At 37.8% G+C, this 21,622-nt stretch overlaps 1 protein-coding gene across 1 annotated transcript; it reads left to right on the forward strand.

Annotated features, from left to right (window-relative positions):
* Positions 1-495: 495 nt before the first annotated feature.
* On the forward strand, positions 496-10,547 carry LOC111043717. Its single transcript, XM_039444786.1, has 3 exons — positions 496-683; positions 3,944-3,986; positions 10,315-10,547. Exons 1-3 carry the CDS (start codon positions 531-533, stop codon positions 10,530-10,532), a joined length of 414 nt encoding a protein of 137 aa, XP_039300720.1. The 5' UTR covers positions 496-530; the 3' UTR covers positions 10,533-10,547.
* The last annotated feature ends 11,075 nt before the right edge of the window (positions 10,548-21,622 follow it).

Raw genomic sequence — 21,622 nt, forward strand, 5'->3', positions numbered from 1 at the left:
ACGGTCGTGACACGACCAAGGATGGTTATAGGCCTATTTTCAATTCTTCAAGATTTCATTACATCAAGTTTTCAGATTATCAAGTTTGAAAATAGATCCTTGCGAAGCATGGGTTCCTGCTAGTTTCTTATAAATTTATGACACACAAAATTAAATACTGTATAATAGAGGACAAAGATACCAAAGTACATTGGTTCAGGCTGAACATACACACACTCACAGACAAGCCAATACCCAAAAACCACTTTTTTGGACTCAGGGGACTTTGGAACATATAGAAATTAGGGTAGGTACCTTAATTTTTGTTAGAAAGTAATACTTTGTAGTAAAAAACATTAGATTGTATTGTCAACTGAATAGATTATAATTAATCAACAGTTTGTCATAGAAAGTGAAATACCTAGATGAATTAAATTTTTTGAAGATAAAAAAATAGTTCAAAGAAAAATATGTCTTGAAAAATAATCTCGTTTTTCACTATTTTCATTTTTGTTGCAGACAATATCAACTAACAAAGCAGTTGGAAAACAATGTTGATGATGCGTGAGAAGTGCCTCGCTGTAGAGGTATTCACTTGGACGTTAATTGTTTTGCTAGCAGTTGAGGCGGCTAGAGGATCATCAACCCCACCACCGACCGCTCCATCAACCACACTAACCCCGCAACAGGAAAGAACAGGAAGAGTAAGCTCTTTTATCAGTGACATCAATAAGTCAAATCAATTTCCATTGCCATCTCAAAAATACAAATCAAAATTCTTCATTATGCATTGATAATGCATTCTCTTGATGCAGAAATATAAACTTGAATAACTCTAGGAAAAATTCAGATAGAATACTCCAAGCTCCCAGTACTTATCAAATTAGTTTAATTGCATATTCACATGATGTCTGATTGTGAAGAATGCATTTATTCATTCATTCTTATGCGTACATACAGATCAAATATTGAAATAATTTTTGAACATGACCGTATTCTACACCAGTATAGCCTCAAATCCACCGCTGGCGATTGGAGTTGAGTTCTGAAGAGTTTAATAAGTGATTAGTAAAAGAAGCAGTAAAACTTCTACCTGGAATTGAAAAAGGTATCCAACTAAAAGGTTAGATAGATAGATAAATGTCTTTTATTTTCACTTTATAACATTACAAAAAGTGATGTGGGCGAAGTTTAGGCAATAAGTCTTCCACTTAACCCACAATGCAATGTTATTGGTTACATAAAAAAATATATTGTTATGGAATTCTACACAAATAAAACACTTGACGCGATTTATACTAATTAGATTTATTACTTACAACACTATGACACACGAAGGTAAACTAGAAACAACTATAAACTGATAACTACTGTGACATTTTTTTATTGAGGTACAGCAGAATTCTCGAGACGGTTCTAGAGATGTTGAACAAGCCCGACCAATCACAGTGCATGGAGACTTCTAGATCACGCTTGCCATTGGTCAATGCACCCCTCACCAAAACTAGAACATACAAGAACTATCCAGAAGCCCCCCCCCTGCCACCACTGTGTTGTTTACCAGAAACCCCTCGCCACCTGCGAGGCCTTATACATAACAATATTATAATATACCTTAATTATATAACATTTTACAATGTAACTGAAATATTAATAACGATTCCAATAAAGCAACTGAATTGATATCTTAATTATGAATTAAATGAATGAAAAAGAAAAAGATAAAACAAAATGAGAGATGTATTGACGATATCAGCTCCTTTTACGTGGTAGGTCCAGAAAGTAAGTTCCATTTGGTGATAAAATTAAATTGTGTACAGATACAGAAAAGTTATTTATTGCACAAAATTCTACAACTCTCAAACTACTTTTCCACATAACTACCGAAATTTTGCAGGCATTTGTCATAGCGTGGCACAAGTTTTTGTATACCTTCCTTCTTCATAGAAATTTGCTGCCTGTGTCTTCAACCAGTTGGAAACAGATTGCCGCTCACTTTCAGGAGTGTTGTAAGAAACCCAAGTTTCATCTCCTGTGACTATCTGTGTCAGACATTCTTTGCTGCTTCCAGCATAATGGGTCGAAAACTGAAGTGCACAACCCATCCATTTTGCTTTGTGTTGCTCAGTAAGAATCTTTGGTACCCAACGTGAGCAAAGTTTACAAAATTTCAGTTTTCCTATAACAATTTCATGCATTAGTGAAATTTGGGGAAATTCCATAGCGAGAGCTCTAATTGTGAACCTTTGGTTTTCATGGATCTTGTCATCAAATGCATGAACCAGTTCTTCTGTAACCGAAGATGGACGCCTACTTCGTTCTTCATCGTGCACATCACTACGTCCATCATTGAACTGTCAGACCCATCTTCTCACCATTGAATCACTCATCGCATTTTGTCCATGAACATTGCAAATTTGCTGATAAATTTCACTTGGTTTCACTTTCCTTGCATTCAGTAAACAAATCACAGACCTGATTTCACAAGCGGCGGGATTTTCAATCAACACTGAGATTGTAAAGAAGCACAACAAAGCTTACCTGGCTGACAGCGATCTCCAAATGGCACACGTTTCTTCCCCTTGATACAGAGCGTCTACCGCGCATGTGCGGAGCTGCGATGGCAGCTGCAGCAGATATAAATTGAAACGGAACTTACTTTCTGGACATGCTATCGTATTTGGATATTTTTTCATCAAACCAATTTTTTGTCAACTTGAGTCACAAACTGTCAATTACTGTCTATTATCACTGTTTTGGCCGGGTAAAATGGCAAAAGTGAGAGACTTCTAGTGTCACAAAAAAGACCATTAGGACTATGTCGGTTAGAACATAATATAGGACATCTTCATATTATGCCATATTTTCTCTATGCTATATGTAGGCCTACTGATTATGTACATCGTTTTATCGTTTTGGAACGTCCAATTGAATTTATCTGCACCTCACCTGATTGGTTTTATTGAAGTATAACTCAAAAAATATTAATACAAAACTGATGAATTTGAAATGAATAATAATACAACAGAGCCATCATAGACTATTTTGTCTGTGTGCGGGAGCAGTTTGTTAATACTAACTCTGACTACACGTACGCCCACTAAATTTTCCGATATTAAATGATGGTAAATTTCCACAAGAACTAATGTAGGAGGTGGATTGAGTTCTAAAGAATTTAATAAGTGATTAGTAAAAAGGAAGTCAGCTAATGGATAAATTTAACAAACGTACTCGCCTAAGTGTCTAAAGCCCAATTTATACGATACCAATTGGCAAGACAATTGTCATAAGGCAACTGACTGGCATGAAATTATTGTCATCGTATAAAGACTTCACAAGGAGAAGACCCTCTTAGCACTAGAGAGGAAGACATTTGGGCACACTAGTAGCCTCCTGGCTCTACGCTTCTCATAGCAACAGTATTTTACCGTTAGAGACAGAACACATGTCACAACTCTCACACACTCGCTTGTTACTTCTCTAGTATTTACGTCTTCTTGTTAATATAATATCGGTTTACCTACTAGTATGTAAAGTGCTATTTAAATAAACAAAGTCGCTTCATAATCGTGCAAACCAGTGTCAGTGTTCGTTATTTCATCACCTTATACAAATAACATCGAGGACTTGTGAGACCTCGAATCCAGCACATGGAGCCAAGGGCGCGGCCATCTTTAAAGCAAGCTGCTCGCACCACACGCGCCAGCTTATAATCCCCACATCACAGAGTAGATTTCGTGCCCACACATATTCTCGTTTAACTGGCCTGTCTTCCGATAATCCGCAACCACGTGATGACAATATTGTCCAAAGACAACTAACTGTCTCGCCAATTGGCGATGTTTAAACTAGGCTTTAAAGATAAGATATAATATTTTTTAGCATGGATAATACTTTTGCTATGGATATTGGATTTTGCTTTAACATGGATAAACTTTTACTATAACTAAGCCCTACTTTTCAGCAATGGAATTTGAATTTGGCAGAAGCAGACTACATCGCTATAGGTGAGTTTAGATCAGTATTAAGAAAAAAAAAACAAGTGATATTATAATATTATTCTAAGATTAGAATATTATTAGTGACAACCTATGCTACTGTTACTATCAACGAACGTCATGTGAACGTTGAAAGCATTCTTCAGACAGTTACTCAGTTATAGTAATTAGTAACCCTCTGGATTGGAGAACTTGCTCAAGGACTGTTGTATTGTAATCTTTGAAACTTTTAATTATACAGAGTTGGTGATAATTATGGAAACAGGTGAATATTTCTTTTACAAGAATAATTTGACAGTAGGTTTCATTGGGGATCCTATTTGAAATGAAAAGATACTCTGTCGCTTCAACATCTATGTCACACATATGAATCCCAATTAATGATACCTTACATGATTTCTATACAGAGTACCAAGAGAAAATGATTGACAAAACTGCACAATGACACAGAATTGATACAGAATGGAAAGTTGGCTAGTATCCTGGCATAAAAATCCGCCATCTTTTAAGAAAGTTCAGCATTGTATTAGTAATGATGAGAGATTCGGATCACTTTACTGATCTGGGTCAATCGGTCTCGTTCACTGCCACAAGCCAATCAAAAGACCGGGATTTCAATTTCCAACAAGATGGCGCAGTCACGTGACGTGGTCTTGGTGCACTCAAGATTTGTGACATATAAAAAGCAATGATTGGATAGGCGTTTGATTGATACTTTCCACTCTGTATGTATTCTGTGACATTGATATCTCAACCTGTATCACTTTGTTGTTGTAAAAGTTATAATTATGTTGTATATTAACCAGCTGAAATCATGTGTCAGCGCATGTCTGTGTGGTAGCTCATGAATAGCAAAGTTACTAGACAGATTACCGGTTGCAGAGTCGTTCCATAAAATCAAACATATGTGAGACATAGTTTGGGATCACTGACATAAATGGTTGGTCATTGCGCAGTCGTTTTCCGAAGCCCATTTAGCTATATCACGAATTAGCATCATAGGTTATCTTCAGGGATACTTTTGAGTCACTGACTCGGGTGACCCAGAGCCGAACAAAATGGAGGCTGACCCGGGGCAGACTAGTGATCCCATGGAACGACAACCAGACATCGACCGGTCGATGCTGTTTGGCGCGTACTTTTGAATATTCGGATGGCGCGAATATTTGAATAAAACACACACACATACACACACACTGGTGTGACACTAAAAGTAGGTTATGTTTTGCAAAACAAACATGGCTCATGCTGTAATAAATGAGTTTATTCTAGGAGAATTGGATAAGGAACATAATAACAATAATTATTATGATGCACCAAACATTGTAGGGCCAGTTGCTGCGGAGGAATTGGGAAATCCTTCAAGGGTTTTCAATGAATTATTCCAACAGAAATGTAATAATACGAGACCTCACAACTTGGGTTATTTTGAAAATATAATATCACTTTATAATATAAGTGAGTTTAAAAGCCATTTTAGAATGTCTTGGCAAACCATATGCAGATAAAAGATTCCATACTATTATCATCAGAATCTTTCCACTGAAATTTTGTAAACATGGTTAATGTAGCATTATTCTATTCAGGTCACCTACTGAAAACAGACCAAGTGGGTCGCGGTGTAGATTCTGGATTCTTGTTTAATAATCATGAATATATTATATGACTATATTTTTTTGGCGTCATCAAAGAGACCACTGCACTAGTCTTCATTAAATGAAAATAATACCATTTTCCCTAAAATATATTTTGGATGCTTTTAAATTGTAAAAAAATAAAAGCAAAAACTGATTTACTTTTTTGACATTTTAAAAGAACCAAAATGAGTTTAGAAATAGAGCCAACATCACATTTTCTAAACCAAACATTTATGAAAACATTTTGAGAGACTAGTTTCTGTTGTTGTACCATTTCTCTTGAGTTGTTACTCATCTCAAGTAGCTGGTTTGTTATTTTATTCGAAATTGACTATATCATTTTTTATAATGAAATCAGTGCTGTAGACCATTTTAAATTATTATCATTTATTTTCAATGACCAGGCATTCCTGGATAGATCGATCGCGTCTTCAGTTATAGGATGGTCATAGTTGACTAGACCCAACTATAGGCCCGCCACAAAGTAGACCCACGTTAATCCATGAAAACCAACCCACACGCCGTGGGATGTTTAGTAAACCAATGCTAAGCTTCTCCAGACATCTGTGTAATACATGCAATGAAGAATCCACTTGTCAGCTGATTGATTATGAATAATTCTATAGCAATGGTTTACAAAACATCCCACGGCGTGGGTTGCTTTTCGTGGATTAGCGTGGGTCTACTTTGCGACGGGCCATATGAGCGTATAATAGAGGTACTGTAAGATATTGGCCATACGAAAAACCAAACATGGTGTATTTCAAATCAAAAATTGTAGATTGTTTGTTTTTTTATTTAATTCCAATTTTACAAAGATTAACATCAACATTTTTAGGTGCTCTTAGAAGTTATAGGAAGGAGAATTAATCAGCCTGCAAATATAAAAATACCTCTAGAGGAGAAAATACTTTTTACAGTTTGGATGTTGAGCAAACCAGAGACATTCTTAGCTGCTGATGACAGATATAATTTTTCTCAAAGTACTGCTCATAGAACATTCTATGAGATAGTGGATGTCATTGCAGCTTCAGTAGATGAACATGGTCGACACTCTCGCAGCAACAAAAGTCATCTCATGTAATCAATAATAGCCTCTACTAACTTCATAACTTGTGCTTGCTACATAGGAACTTCCTTTAATACAAGATTATCACCGGGTTGCACAACGGTCTGTTAACTTTTAATCCCAAATAATTTCACTTTTGCTGCCTCAGTGGTCCACACATGACCCTCTGTGGTGACTTCTGTAACATAAAGAAAACAATGATATTAAAACATCATTAAGTAGTGAACATGATTGACTTCCATAAGGTAGGCCTACTAAGCATTATGTTATAATTACTAGAAGTGCAGTCTATATACAGTGGTGCTTGCAAAATATATTGTAGTTCTTAATTTTCAATATGATATAAATCACTCTCTAACAGGCTGTATCAGTACCACTTTTTTGAAGATGTTCAAGAAGGAAACATCAAAATGGCTACAAAATCTTACAGAAGCTTGATTAAATTACACCGAAAGAGTAGCTCAAATAATGTTATAACCATGAACATATTTAACATAGAAGAAACGCGTCTATAGTGAGGTCACTTTACATTGGCAGTAGAGTAATATAGAAGAACAACGTTGCCGATTCTCTGCCTAGTCACTGCCTTTTATAGAGGATAGCTGATACTAGCTATGTAATATCAATTGTTCGTTCTTCTTTAGAGCAATCAATTTATTGTACTCATCAAGTAATTTACTTTTCAATAAATAATACACTTGCATAATTAGATTGAAAATTTTGTTAATAATAACATAGAGAAACATTAGCGTAAGTAGATATCCCATTGTATAGGGAATTTATGTCGCAACTTTTACTGTTATCTCAAGCCAATTATTGTCGATTATTGTAAATTTTTACTGTTTTGTTGGGGTGAGAGTGTATGAACGGCACAATATGAGAGACTACTAGCGTCACACAGCTTCATGGGAAAGAACTAAGTGAACTGTCAGCTTGGGATAACAGTAAAAGTTGCGACATAAACGCCCTATACCATGGGATATCTACTATGCTATCGTTTCTCTATGATAATAATTAACAATTATTATTGAATATATTTCTACATTGTAAAAAATCTGGCAAAAGGATAGCAACACCAATACTAATCAAATACTGACTATCCTATGGAAAATTGAAGGTTACAAATTCTCCTAAACATTATATTCGTCTCATAGTTTTAGAGATTTCCCTATACTGTAAGTCTTCAAGGTTGTTCTCTGTATCTTCTTTAGTATTGAAAAGACAGACTTCTTTCAATTGTGGAGTGGCTTCGTTTAAGTTTTCAAAATGCAATGGGTTTAAAGCTGCATATTATACACTAAAGTTTTTACAGATTCTTCTATAAAAATGTTGTTGATTATCTTTAAATATGTGCTGTTCTCAAACAATGTAGAGCAACAAAAGCTGTCAAATTTTCGCTTAGAGAGCATAGCCTGCATGGACTTGTAATGATGGAAAATTTTGTTGGCAACTTTCTCAGTGTTTTCGACAATGTATGGAAAACAAAAATCATGTTAAGATAGAGGGATTTTTACAAGTTGAGGAAGCAATGTTGCTATAATTTTAACATTGCCATAATTTGTTGAAAACTTTGAATGACAACTCTAATGTAAAAGCTTCAAGTTTTTAGCTTAGCGTAAATATCACAGTCTCTACAAAAATTGCAGCAGAATATGGTAAAATTATTTATACCAATGTGACTTCTATCACTAATCGTTATTATGTGATAGAAATTATATTATAAGAGGATTGCATGAAAGCGCCTTACCTGCTGCTAAACAGCCATCTCGATGTGGCCATAGTTTTCTTTCAGATTGGACTGGAAGAAGTCCAAGCTGCCTGTAAAACAAAAATCATAATTTTCAGTACTAAAGCTGTTGAATTTAAATTAAAATCTTTATAAAATGCAGAGGACCTGCACAGCAAATAAAATTATTCTTATAGAAAGCAAGAGATAACGCGATTACGGCCAAACGTGTTGATAGAATTTCATGAGATTTGGCAATAATCAATCTTTATTATGCATAGGCCTATTCCATAGAATAACAAGCTTTTTAATGAAATGAAAATGTGTGAAGTTTATTAGGTTTAAGTTTCTATTTAGCCGATTAATTATTCTAAAATTTGATAATGAAATTCTATTTATTTTTTCAATAAATTAGGCCATAAACAAAATACGAATAGGTATTGAGGTTAAACAGCAATAAAAATCTAAGAAGAAACAGAAGTAGTCAAAATCAAAAGTAAATATTCCAATGCTATTTAAATGGATCAATAACTTTCATAACCACACAGAATAATATTAACAAAATATAATATTATTTATTATTCACAATTTCATTGATGAACACTAAAAAGCCCAACAGTTTTGGATAGATCACGTCATGAGCACAAATATATTTTAATATAATAGTCATACTAAACTAATAATATTGTCAAAAATGCAAATAATAAACTTACCAGCCAATAATGTGTGAATTTCCTCCTTTCCAATATTTTATAAAATATGCCTTCAAAAAAAAAACTCATGTTTGTATTCGTAATAATCCTCCATATTTGCATTTAGTTGTGTTGTTTACTTGACTGCAGACCAGAGCAGACAACGCGAAACTATCAACCAATAGGAGCGCTCCGATTCCGGGTGACTCGGGCTAGAACTTCTTAGCCCGTACTATTTGGTCGGGCCGTCACGATTCCTGACCCGGGCGAGAAAAATCAAAGATGGCGACCGGGTGAAGAACTGTCAAAAGCTCCCATGGAACGCGGGTCGCCTAGCTCGAGTCACTCGAGTCATTGGAGCAGTGTATCCCTGAAGACGCTCATAGTCCAGGCACTGGCTTACATTGACCATACATGAGAGAGGTCAGGGAATTTGACTTCGGATTATTGTTATGGAGTCTTTAGTGTATATGAAACTCGATGTCGTCACGTCCCAGGGTGGTCGACAGATTGCTGGGAGGGGGGTTAGTTGTAAAAAACGCGCGCTTATAAAATCACCTGTCCTGCAGCTTCTATTCATAGTACAGCTTTGACTTTTCCTGAATATTGTCTACATATAACTGGCTTTCAATATGGTCCTCTACATGTTTACGATAAACCGCATAGTTTTTCCATAGACAAATAAAATATCTAGGAAAATTTTTTTTTATTATATGGACTTTTTTATTTCTCGAATTTTCAAGTCGTTAGACGACTTAGAGGAAGAATTATCTCAATAAACGTTGTAGGCCATTTCTTCCTGAATCCAATGATGTATATAGTTTAAGGGTTACGATCATAGATACAGCGTTGGGAGGGGGATAAGTAGCAATGTTACGCTGCGGCGCGGTCCACTCCTATGATAAAGGCGATTGGGCGGGCCTCTCAGCTGGAGCGCAGGTAGGCAGTTCGTGAACACTCTGAATAGGAGTGACATAGAGTCACATAGAGTGACATAGAGTCAGTGCCACCTCACTTATGTGTGAATTGGGCCTAAGAAAGTAAGTGTGGGCTAAGTGCCCACAGAGCTTTAAGCTTAATAAGCTTACATTATTTTAACCCTAATTTCAATGTCGTTACATTGAATTGATTCATTCATACTAATTGAGTACTCATAAACACTAATATTATATTCCACACTTACCTGATCAATGTATTATTATTATCTTTCCAGCAACCTTTCATAAAATTGCTGAACAAGATATGTGGAAAAATCTAATTGAACAAACGATGCCTTCATCCCTGGTTGGCGAAGTTATAGAAAATTTCAAGGCAAAATATGATTTCACTGGAAATGGTAAATACTCTATTAAATTTGTCTATTCATGTCAATATCATGGATTTGAATGTCTACTATTATTTTATAGTGAGGTTCACTTTGAACCTGTCTAGAATTGCTTATACTGTATGGGCTACTGTAATCGACATTATTTCTTGAAGAAATTTATTGGAGCTTCAAAATTCTCCTTCAGACTTCATTTTTCAATACTGGAACTTTCAATGTCGATTGGTAACTCATGCCTATTGAATTTGATAATGATGATTTTTATGATGAGTTTATCAATTACTGATTATACCTCAATCTAGAGGAGTTACATGAGAATGTGCAGGAGAATCAACAGCATTCGATGCGCACAAGAACTAGGCATTCTACTCTACTTAAAATCGAACAAAGATTCTTCTTTCAACCCAAACTGGACGATATATGGCACATTATGTAGACTGTAAGTGTGTTACGGTCACCGAGGTGGGCGCAATAACAATTACTTCTTTAGTAGCTTCTAAAGGTAGAGCCAGGCTACACTAATTGAACACAAGTTGAAATGAATACACTTCTATGGGAGGACCAGACCAACAATTGGTTGATCAAATTAAGTATTCAAAAACATGAATCAAGCTCAAATTATAAAGCTGCTTACACATATTCACGCTTCCAACCCACACCGAGCACACTCCTCCCTCGTACCAGCATCGAACCACAGTCGCTCCGCCCACGCACCGATCATGAACGTTACGGAAGATGTTAGATCTTCTCGCGTTCCCCGGTCGACCACTGTTGCTCCCCGGTCGATCATCAATCGCTCTGCTGGAGTGACGTTCGGTTGCGGAGCAGAGCGAAAGTCTGTACGCACCTTAACAGGTAGTCCAGGCAATGAATGCTCAAAAAAGGGTATGGAGGGAAATGTTGGGAAGACAATTTTTGACCCCGCAGTTCTTTTTTGATTAGTAAGGAGGTAAACATATCAAAAGTCCCCACCCCTACCACCTGTGCTAAGGGGGTGGGGGTGGTTTAAAGGTACCATTTTTTGTTTTCTCGCATAAGACTCGAAAACTATGCATCCTAAGGACTTGACTGTTATATAACAAATATTGAAGCTCACATAATTTCCTACAATATTTATCTCATAATTTTTTTTCATATTTCCCCCTAGTTTTCGAGAAATCCGCTCTTGAAGGTGTGACATTTTTGAAAAAAGACACGTTTGCCACCAATTATTTTCTATTTTTGCTTTTATAACATTTTGAAAATCGACGGGAAAAGTCCATGCTGATTACGAGCTTATAGAACATCAAATTCTCTTTAATTTGTTGTATAATTTCACACTTTTACGAATTTCCGTACTCCTTTTGCAGCAGCTTTAGTGTTGAGTGTGGAATCTCCATTTTTGCAATAATAGACCAATTGACAGAGGAATTTGGAGGGAATATTTAAACCAAATTTTTGACTTTGCAGCTTTGTTGAGACTAGTTGAGAGGAGAACATATCAAAAGTCCCCATTCCTAACCCATGTGCTAAGGGGATGAGGGTGGTTTGAAAGTTGCATTTTTCAGCGTTTTGCCTCCACTCTCATATCTTGAGAAAAATGCGTTTAACAGACATAAATTCAAAAATGAAGCTTGATAAATTCTCTACACTTTTTGTTCAGTGGAATTTCGTAATATTCTCAACAGTTCCCGAGATATTCGCTCTTGAAGGTGTGTAATTGTTAGAATAACAGGTTTTTATCCAATGTTTTGCTCTTTCAGGGCTTATAACTCTCCAACAATGCATCATAGTAACTGATGCTCATCGTAGGTTTGCAGAGCATTGAAATCTCTTTGAAATTATGTATTATTTCACTATTCCAAATTTTCCTTACATCGTTATAGCAGCTTCAATGTAGGGGTTGAAATTTTCATTGCAAGGTTCCTTGGTGAACGACAGTTCAAACAGCTCTGCAGGATCTAGCGGCAGCGCTCGTAGTGGTTACTTACCGCAACTGGTTGGCGGTAACAAAGTGATTTCAACAAAATGCCAGACAGCGCACAAAACAATCAATATTCTGGACGTGCGATTTTCTGTGAGTGCCGGTTCAATGAAATGTTTTAGTACATAGGAGACGCGGATTTGGCGCCACCCGCCGATATAAATATATATTATAACTAGCATCTAGCAGGTAGGCTCTCTTCGCTTTGCCTCCTCTTTGCCTTACCCCGACCCGCACCCGGGCAGTATCATCCAGAAATGAAACCAGCAGACTCTCTTCTCTCGCTTGCATTTTTCAATTGAGCTTACCTGCCTCCGTCAATACACACTTGCAATCTCTAGGCCCTTTCTAATTCTCTGTAACGAATATTCACATGTTTGTTCATTGGGTCTCGAAAAATTGCTCTTATCCAAGTAGATTAGGGTTCTAAAAACTTCTGGCTATTAATAAAAAAAAACCAATAAAAATATAATTTTTCATAGATAGACATGTTTCAACTATGATAATTATTGTACAGCTTGTTCTTAGGAAATTTTCATTCAAATTGTGTCCAAAACTTACAAAATAGTTAAGTTTTTGGACTTAGGCAAAGCCTTTCAAGTTTCAATCTACTTTGAAACCCTACAAGAATGCAAAATCGGAATGAGAAACTGGAGAATAGAAACCAACCTACTGAGTAGCACTGCCATCTCCTAAACTGAACCTGTATATTGAGTTTTCAGTCTAGTCATTGGAGGGTTATAAAAGGAAAAGTTTGGAAGTCAATTTTCTGCTATGCAGTGTCCTTTAGGTCATAAAGGTGGTAGACATATCAAAAGTCCTCACCCCTAACTCTGTGCTAATCGGGTGCATCTTTCGGACATGACTGTTACATACAAAATTGAAGCTTACATAATCTCCTGCAATACTCTCCCCAGAACTTTTTCTATATCTTCTATAATTTTCGAGATATCCGCACTTGAAGATGTGCCATTTTTGAAAAAAAAACACGTCTGCCTCCATTTTTTTGCTTTTTTGATCTCATACCTTTTCAATTATTCATGGAAAAACCCATGCTGATTATTAGCTTATACAGCATTAGACTTTCTTAAATTTGAAGTATAATTTCACAATTTTACGAGTTTCCAGTTAGGGGGTGAAAATATCAAACGCCCTCACCCCTACTTCATGTGCTAATTGGATGGAAGTGGTTTGAAAGTACCATTTTTTGGTTCTCCGCATATATCTCAAACAATATGCGTCGTGCGTACATTTCTATCGGATACTACTTTAAAGCTTAAAAATTTGCCTACAATTAACATCTGCAACATTTTTCCGTATATCTCATTGGTTTGAACAAAGCTCAGGCTAGAGTTACCAGTGGACTGTAATTTACTATTCAATTTATCAAATAGAAACGAGGAGCAAAATTTAATCTTCAATTTGAGCCAGGTTATTGGTACAGTTAAACTCTGCATTAATGAACAATAAAAAGAGCAAAAAACTCACCAGATTTAATCCAATTTTGTCTACTTGCCCTTCGAAGCCTTTATTAGGTGTTTTGGTCAGATTCGAGGGGTGGAAAGAAATCTGGGAAATGAAAGGTTTGCTTCTGGGCAGCCTTTTCACGTTCAACTTGCAGGCTGGCTCTGTACTATATTCCGAACGAAGCTCAAACTGGATTCTTTATAAATTCAAAACTGATGCAAATTAATTCAATTTAACACTATTTACGATGTTATATTTATAATCCACACACACGACACTTAAACAATCAATTACTAGAAATTTCTGATGGAAATTACATTACAAATTACAAACTCGGTCTTCACAACAAGACAAGACAAAACACAACTAACAAGAACGACTGAACAAGAACAAGATGACTGGGCTAGAAAAAAAATGGCAAGGCAAACAGCTGGACGAATAGACACTAGCGCACAAGCCTGCTACGGGCAGAACTGTAGTCTGGGATTGGCGCTACAATTCAAAAAATGCTCTGGCCAGACCATACCCCCGCCTCTGAAAAACTATTTTTCAGCCAAGTTACAAAACTGAAAAAAAAACCACAGAAAGGAAAAAATCCAGACATGACAAAAAAAAAAACAAAACACCAACACGAAAAAAAACAACACAAAAGAAAAAATGCAGCAAGCACAACAACTATTGAGTTGGGAGTGGATACAGTTTTGTAACTGGTCTTTTATAAATACCAGTTTTTAGGCGAACACTCGCCACTCGAACCTCGCCGTCACTTCCCGGAAACACCTGTTCGATGACACCCAGTGGCCACTGCAATGGAGGTGTGTTTGGTTGGTCCACTACCACAACCGTTCCCACACTGATAGAAGTGGGTGATTTCAACCATTTTTTACGACTTTGGAGTTCGTGCAGGTACTCTCTTCTCCATCGGTTCCAGAACGATTGAATGAGTTGACCAATCAATTCATACCTGGTGAGACAATTCACAGGGACACTGTCCACGTCCCGCATGGGAAACGATTTCAACGGTGTGAGCGTCAAAAAGTGCGCTGGGGTTAAAGCCAGCGGTTCACACGGATCCTCACTCAGTACACACAGTGGGCGGGAATTCAGGACACCTTCAATCTGCACCAACACCGTGTTCAGTTCCTCATAGGTGAGAAGTTGATTGCCAATTACTCGGAACAGATGCAACTTTACAGATTTGACATTTGCCTCCCACAGACCTCCAAAATGCGGTGAACCAGGGGGAATGAATTTCCATTCAATTTTGTGTTCGGCGAGTTGACTAGTCAATGTGGTTTGAAACTCGGACGAATTCAAAAGTTGAGATATCTTTCGCAACTGTTCCTTGGCACCTACAAAATTAGTACCACAATCGGAATACATCACACGACAGGGTCCACGACGTGACAAAAAACGACGAAACGCAGCTAAAAACATGGGCGTTGATAGATCCGATACCAACTCAATATGTACCGCCTTTGTTGCCATACACACAAACAGACAAATGTAGGCTTTCAAAATACAAGGATTACGACGTCTCGTCATAGTAATACGCAAGGACCAGCGTAATCCACACCACAATTTTCAAATGGTTTGCATTTTGACACTCGACAAGCAGGCAGGTCACCCATTTTTGGAATGATTGCATTATTACTAGGTCGAACACGGAAACAACGATTACACTTAAACACACAAATACGAATAATAGAGCGAGCAGACAGTATCCAGAATTTCTGTCTGATCAAGGACAACAATAACGAAGGTCCAGCATGACAGTTCTTCTTGTGATGATAATCAATCAACATCGATACGAAAGCGTCGGATTTTGGTAGGATCATCTGATGACAAGTCTCAAATTCCAGTCCAGCATGAGACAAACGACCGCCGACGCGAATCACGCCTTTATCAATGAATGGAGACAGGCGACGAAGGCGCATAGAACAATCTTCTCCCTTCTCCAATTGCACAAATTCAGATGAAAAATGTATCTTCTGCACCACTTTACATAGATACCTCTCAGCAACATCGAAATCTGATTCCTCTGATTGGGGTAAGATTCGTAAGAATTTGAGAACAAGAATTACAATTCTCAAAAGACGACCATAATCCGAACAACGACCAATCAATGAATATACTGCATTGCTGTTACAATCAGGAGATTTTGTGACTGTCAACACTGACGGTTTTTTCGCCTCCGGTGGATCCACTATCTCTTCCATTGCAGTTCGGACGGGCCAATCGCATTCGTCCTCTGCTATCCATGATGGACCTGAGAGCCACAACGGAAAGTTCACAAGCTCAACTGGTGATAAACCTCTAGACAAACAGTCCGCGGGATTTTCAATTCCGGCAACATGCATCCACTCCTGTATACAAGAATCCTGTATTTTTGCGACGCGATTACCAACAAAAGTTTGCCATTTCGCGGATGGAGCATTAATCCAACACAAGGTGACTGTCGAATCAGAGAGTGCGACAATACGAGACACATGACAACGTTCACTAATAATAGTGACTACTGAATTCATGAGTTCTGCCAACAAGAGTGCCGCACACAACTCCAAACGAGGTATTGAAACAACTTTAGATGGTGCTACCTTGGACTTGGAACACAATAATACAACTCTTGACTCCTCGCTCTCCTTCTGCGACTTCACATAGATAACTGCACCATAACCCGACAATGATGCATCACAAAAACCAATCAAACTGATGTGAGAATCCTGAAACAAACCAACGTGACGTGGAACAGCAAATTTTAATAATAGAGGCAACTCTTTTTGACAATTCTCCCAAAGAGTGCATATAGACTCAGGCGGCTTCTCGTCCCAATCCACTCCTAATTTCCACAGTTTCTGGACAAGACATTTTAGAAATAATGTAAACGGTGACAAGAGACCAAGTGGATCATAGATACGAGCCATCACTGACAGAATAGAACGCTTAGTAGCGACGACCTCACCACACTTGACGGAAAACTGAAACAGATCAGTACTAGGTTGCCAATTCAATCCCAAGATAGCCAAGGAGTTGTCTGCTTCGAAATCCTTGTACGAAAACGATTTCTCTTCCTCCGAGAATTTCTCCAGCATTGATGGTGAATTTGACGTCCACTTTGTGAGCGAGAAACCTCCTCCCTCAAACAGCTGCTTGGACTGATGATACAGCTCCGCGGCCTCTGACTCTGTGGCGACAGATGTGACTAAGTCGTCCATGAACATGTCTCTTGGTATTCTCGCCTTGGCTGCTGGAAAACGATTTCCATCCTCCTCTACAAGCTGGTGGACGGTGCGAAGTGCCAAATATGGAGAGCTTGAAACACCAAAAACAACACAATTGAGCTGATAAATTTCGATCGGATCCTCCGGCGAAAATCTCCACAATACACGCTGATAACGACGGCAGGAATCCTCCACTAATATCTGTCGATACATTTGTTTAATGTCGGCAGTTAGTGCGATTGGGAACAAACGAAAATTGACTAACAAAACAAAAATGTCAGTCTGCAATTTGGGACCAGCATGAAGAACCTGGTTCAATGACAAACCCGATGATGTTCTGGAACCAGCATCAAATACAATTCGGATGGGCGTGGTAGTGCTGCTTGCTTTCACGATGGCGTGATGCGGTATGTAGTAACCACCTCGGTCTGTCTGATCTGCTACAAACGACATGTGACCCTGACGTAGGTAATCAATCAATATTTCATGATATGAAATACGAGTATTGCTGTCATGCTCTAGTCGTCTCTCCAAACTCAGCAGTCGGCGTTCGGCGACAGCATACGAATCTCCCAAGCTGCTGGGCGGCTCCGCAAATGACAAGGCAACAACAAAACGACCAGAATTCACACGATGTACAGACTTCCGAAAATTTACCTCACACTCCAACTCGTCCGGTTTCAGTTGACAGCTTGGTGTAGGGCACGATTCCAACTCCCAAAAACGTTCCACAAAACTATCCAACGATGGACTACTAACGAATGGACTACAGATGGCTGTAAAACAATTCGACACATTTTTTGTTGAAGTGAGAATCGGCGCTCTCCCCATCAGAATGTGACCAAAGACACTATTAACAGTCATCAATTCGTGCGATTCACCTATACTAGGACTCCCACGTAGCAAGTGAGGAACTAACTCTGCACCAATGATGCCATCTATTCTACTAGGAAGGTAGAATTTGTCGTCAGCCAGTGTGAGATTTTCAAGATGATGAAGTTTGGATCTGTCGATTTCACAAGAAGGCAACTTGTCGATGATTTTATCTACCACTGTGGCATCCATCAAAAACTTGACGGTAGGATCCAACTTCGACTGAATCGACACACAAGTACGACCTCGAACTTCACTAGTACCACCACCGAATCCACGAACAACGGTTTTCATGGGCTGGAATGGTAGTCTCAAACGCCGACACAATTTGGCTGTAACAAAATGACACTGACTCCCGGTGTCAATCAAGAAACGAACATCACAAAGCTGACCATTACAATCTCGAATATGTGCAGTGACGGTCGACAACACAACGGTCGAATTTTCTACATCATTGGATGTAGAACAACAACTAATAGGTGATGTGCCACCTGCCTTGGAGTTCGACGAGGACGCAACACCTTCATTGGAACTTGATCTGGAAAAGTGCAATAAAGAATGATGAGATTCTCGACATTGAGCACACTGAGTTTTACTACGACAATTTTTACTCAAATGATCCACATCAAGACAACGAAAACAACAAAACTTTCCTTTAATCAAACAATAACGATCCCAAGGAGTCATTTTCAAGAAACTAGCACAATCTACTAACCGATGACCCGGTTTTGAGCACTTCAGACAATTGGGATTTTTACTAGATGCATCGTTAGATGAATCATTGGATTGAACCACAAACACCTTTGATTTATTATCTTTTTTGTGCTTCATATTAAACGATTCAGTCTGTTTCTCATCAGAAGGAAGAGTCTTAATTTGCTTTTCAATGAATTTGACATAATCGGCATAAGTTGGCATAGCCTTGTCACGTACGGCCGATTCAAAATTTCTACGAGAACTTGGATCCAGCAATCTCAAGCCATGATAGAGGAATATCGAGTCTGACAAATCAGTGAGTCGCAATCTCTTCACTGCATTGATGGAACTGCAAAACCATCCAAAATCGCAATACAACCTGCCTTTGATTCTGATTTTATTGGACGAAATTCAAAAATTTGTTTGAAATAGGCATCGACTTGCGCTCGTGGATCGTTATAGCGGGTCAATAATGCCTGCCAAATTATTAGATAATTATTAGCCAATGGTGGCAAATGACGACAAATATTTGCTGCTTGTCCAGTAAGTCCACTTACAAGATATTGGACCTTCTGCTGATCGTTCAAGCTCTTGTTGTCATGTACCAATGCCTTAAATAATTCATAAAACACCGACCATTGAGTCTGGTTCCCATCAAATTTCGGAAGGTCGATTTTGGGCAGTACTGACTCGGACACGACCGGCTGAGCACTAGCTGCTGGAGCTGCCGAAGATTGAGCAATAGCATCAGTCGCCTCTCTCTGTTTGAGAGTGTTAGCCGCTACTTCAATATACTGAAACAGATCTAGATGTGAGTCGTTGAATGCTACAACATAATCTTTATTCAACTCAAGTTCCAACTCATTAACCACTAATTCTGTCTTTTCATAATCCGAAATGGTCTGAGACACCCGAGGATACAACACTAAAAATTGCTCAGCAACTTTTGGATCAGAGACATTTTTAGACAGTTCATAAATCCTTTGCAATCTGGCATACAATTGTTCCAGTTTAGCGCGATGCACAATGATTTGTTTCTGTAATTTTTCCTCCATCTTGAACTCATACACAAAACAATTCAGCCCCGACAATACAAACAACAGACAAAAAAACAAGAATGAGTTCAAAACTAAATGGAAGGAAGAATCACGACTAGTAAGTTATCAAAGTTAAACTTTGATTATCAATTCACAAGACAAGTTACTGCTGAAGACAAAACTATATGATTAGATAATGTTCTTCCAACAACTCACAAACAAACGATAACTTGTTGAATTGAACAAACAAAATCATGCTGTGATTAACCTTCACTAACATGTACAATACAAAATGGACAATACAAAATCCAACAAACAAATTCCTGAGAAAAGAGCACAATGAGCCTAGTTTCAGGAAAATTACAATTTTAACTGAAATAAATTTAATTTCAGACAAATAAAAATTGACAAGAAACCTTGCTCTAGAACAAGGCTACAACAAACTAAAGTTGTGCATAGATCAGACCATTCTGAACATGCCAACATTGAACAAATACGAAATTGCTTAAATCTAATGTGTGTGAATTAATCAACAAATTACAAATTTAAATTCATCCCGGTTTGGAGGATCAAAATGGTTTGAACAAAGCTCAGGCTAGAGCTACCAGTGGACTGTAATTTACTATTCAATTTATCAAATAGAAACGAGGAGCAAAATTTAATCTTCAATTTGAGCCAGGTTATTGGTACAGTTAAACTCTGCATTAATGAACAATAAAAAGAGCAAAAACTCACCAGATTTAATCCAATTTTGTCTACTTGCCCTTCGAAGCCTTTATTAGGTGTTTTGGTCAGATTCGAGGGGTGGAAAGAAATCTGGGAAACGAAAGGTTTGCTTCTGGGCAGCCTTTTCACGTTCAACTTGCAGGCTGGCTCTGTACTATATTCCGAACGAAGCTCAAACTGGATTCTTTATAAATTCAAAACTGATGCAAATTAATTCAATTTAACACTATTTACGATGTTATATTTATAATCCACACACACAACACTTAAACAATCAATTACTAGAAATTTCCGATGGAAATTACATTACAAATTACAAACTCGGTCTTCACAACAAGACAAGACAAAACACAACTAACAAGAACGACTGAACAAGAACAAGATGACTGGGCTAGAAAAAAAATGGCAAGGCAAACAGCTGGACGAATCGACACTAGCGCACAAGCCTGCTACGGGCAGAACTGTAGTCTGGGATTGGCGCTACAATTCAAAAAATGCTCTGGCCAGACCACTCATAGTTTTCTAGGTATACGCTATTGTAGGTGTCACATTTTAATATACTGTCATACAAATGCAATGTATACCCATGATATGACATGTATAGTGAAGTTCACGTTAATTATGGCAGTGAATAACATCGTTAACGAGTCTCTGCCTTGCCACTCACTGCCTTCTATAGAATATGCCTGATAAAAATGTGAGAAATCGCAGTAAAAACCCTGGGGAATGCAAGGAAAACGAAGTAAAATCGCGTATATTTGGCGTAATTCTGTAGTCCGCTAATGACAAAATTTTCAGACCCTTGCTGAACTTCTGGACCAGATGTGAACATGATCTGTCAATTAGTTATTGAGAAGGCGTAGAAAACGCAGGGAAACGTTAAAAAACCGCGGTACTTGGGCGTTATCCCAAGAGCAAATACTATATCTTTTTATAACTCAGCTGAGACTGTGTACCAAATTTAAATATTTTTCCCATACTTTATTAGTCCAGTCACTAGTATTTACATTGGTGCATGCAATTTATATTGTAGTTCTGATTTTTTAATATATTATTTGGGTACATAAGAGAAGTCCAGAACCAATTTCTTCATGCAAAATTTCCTTGTGCTAGATACAGAATGGCCCAAAAACCTCGTATTTTCGGCTCATTTTCCAGTTTTCAGCCATTTCTGCCAAATCTCGCGATCGGTCAGCAAAATTTGCTTCTGCCTT

This window comes from Nilaparvata lugens, unplaced genomic scaffold (genome assembly GCF_014356525.2).
Source record: "Nilaparvata lugens isolate BPH unplaced genomic scaffold, ASM1435652v1 scaffold5511, whole genome shotgun sequence".
In the NCBI taxonomy this organism is placed as follows: domain Eukaryota; kingdom Metazoa; phylum Arthropoda; class Insecta; order Hemiptera; family Delphacidae; genus Nilaparvata; species Nilaparvata lugens.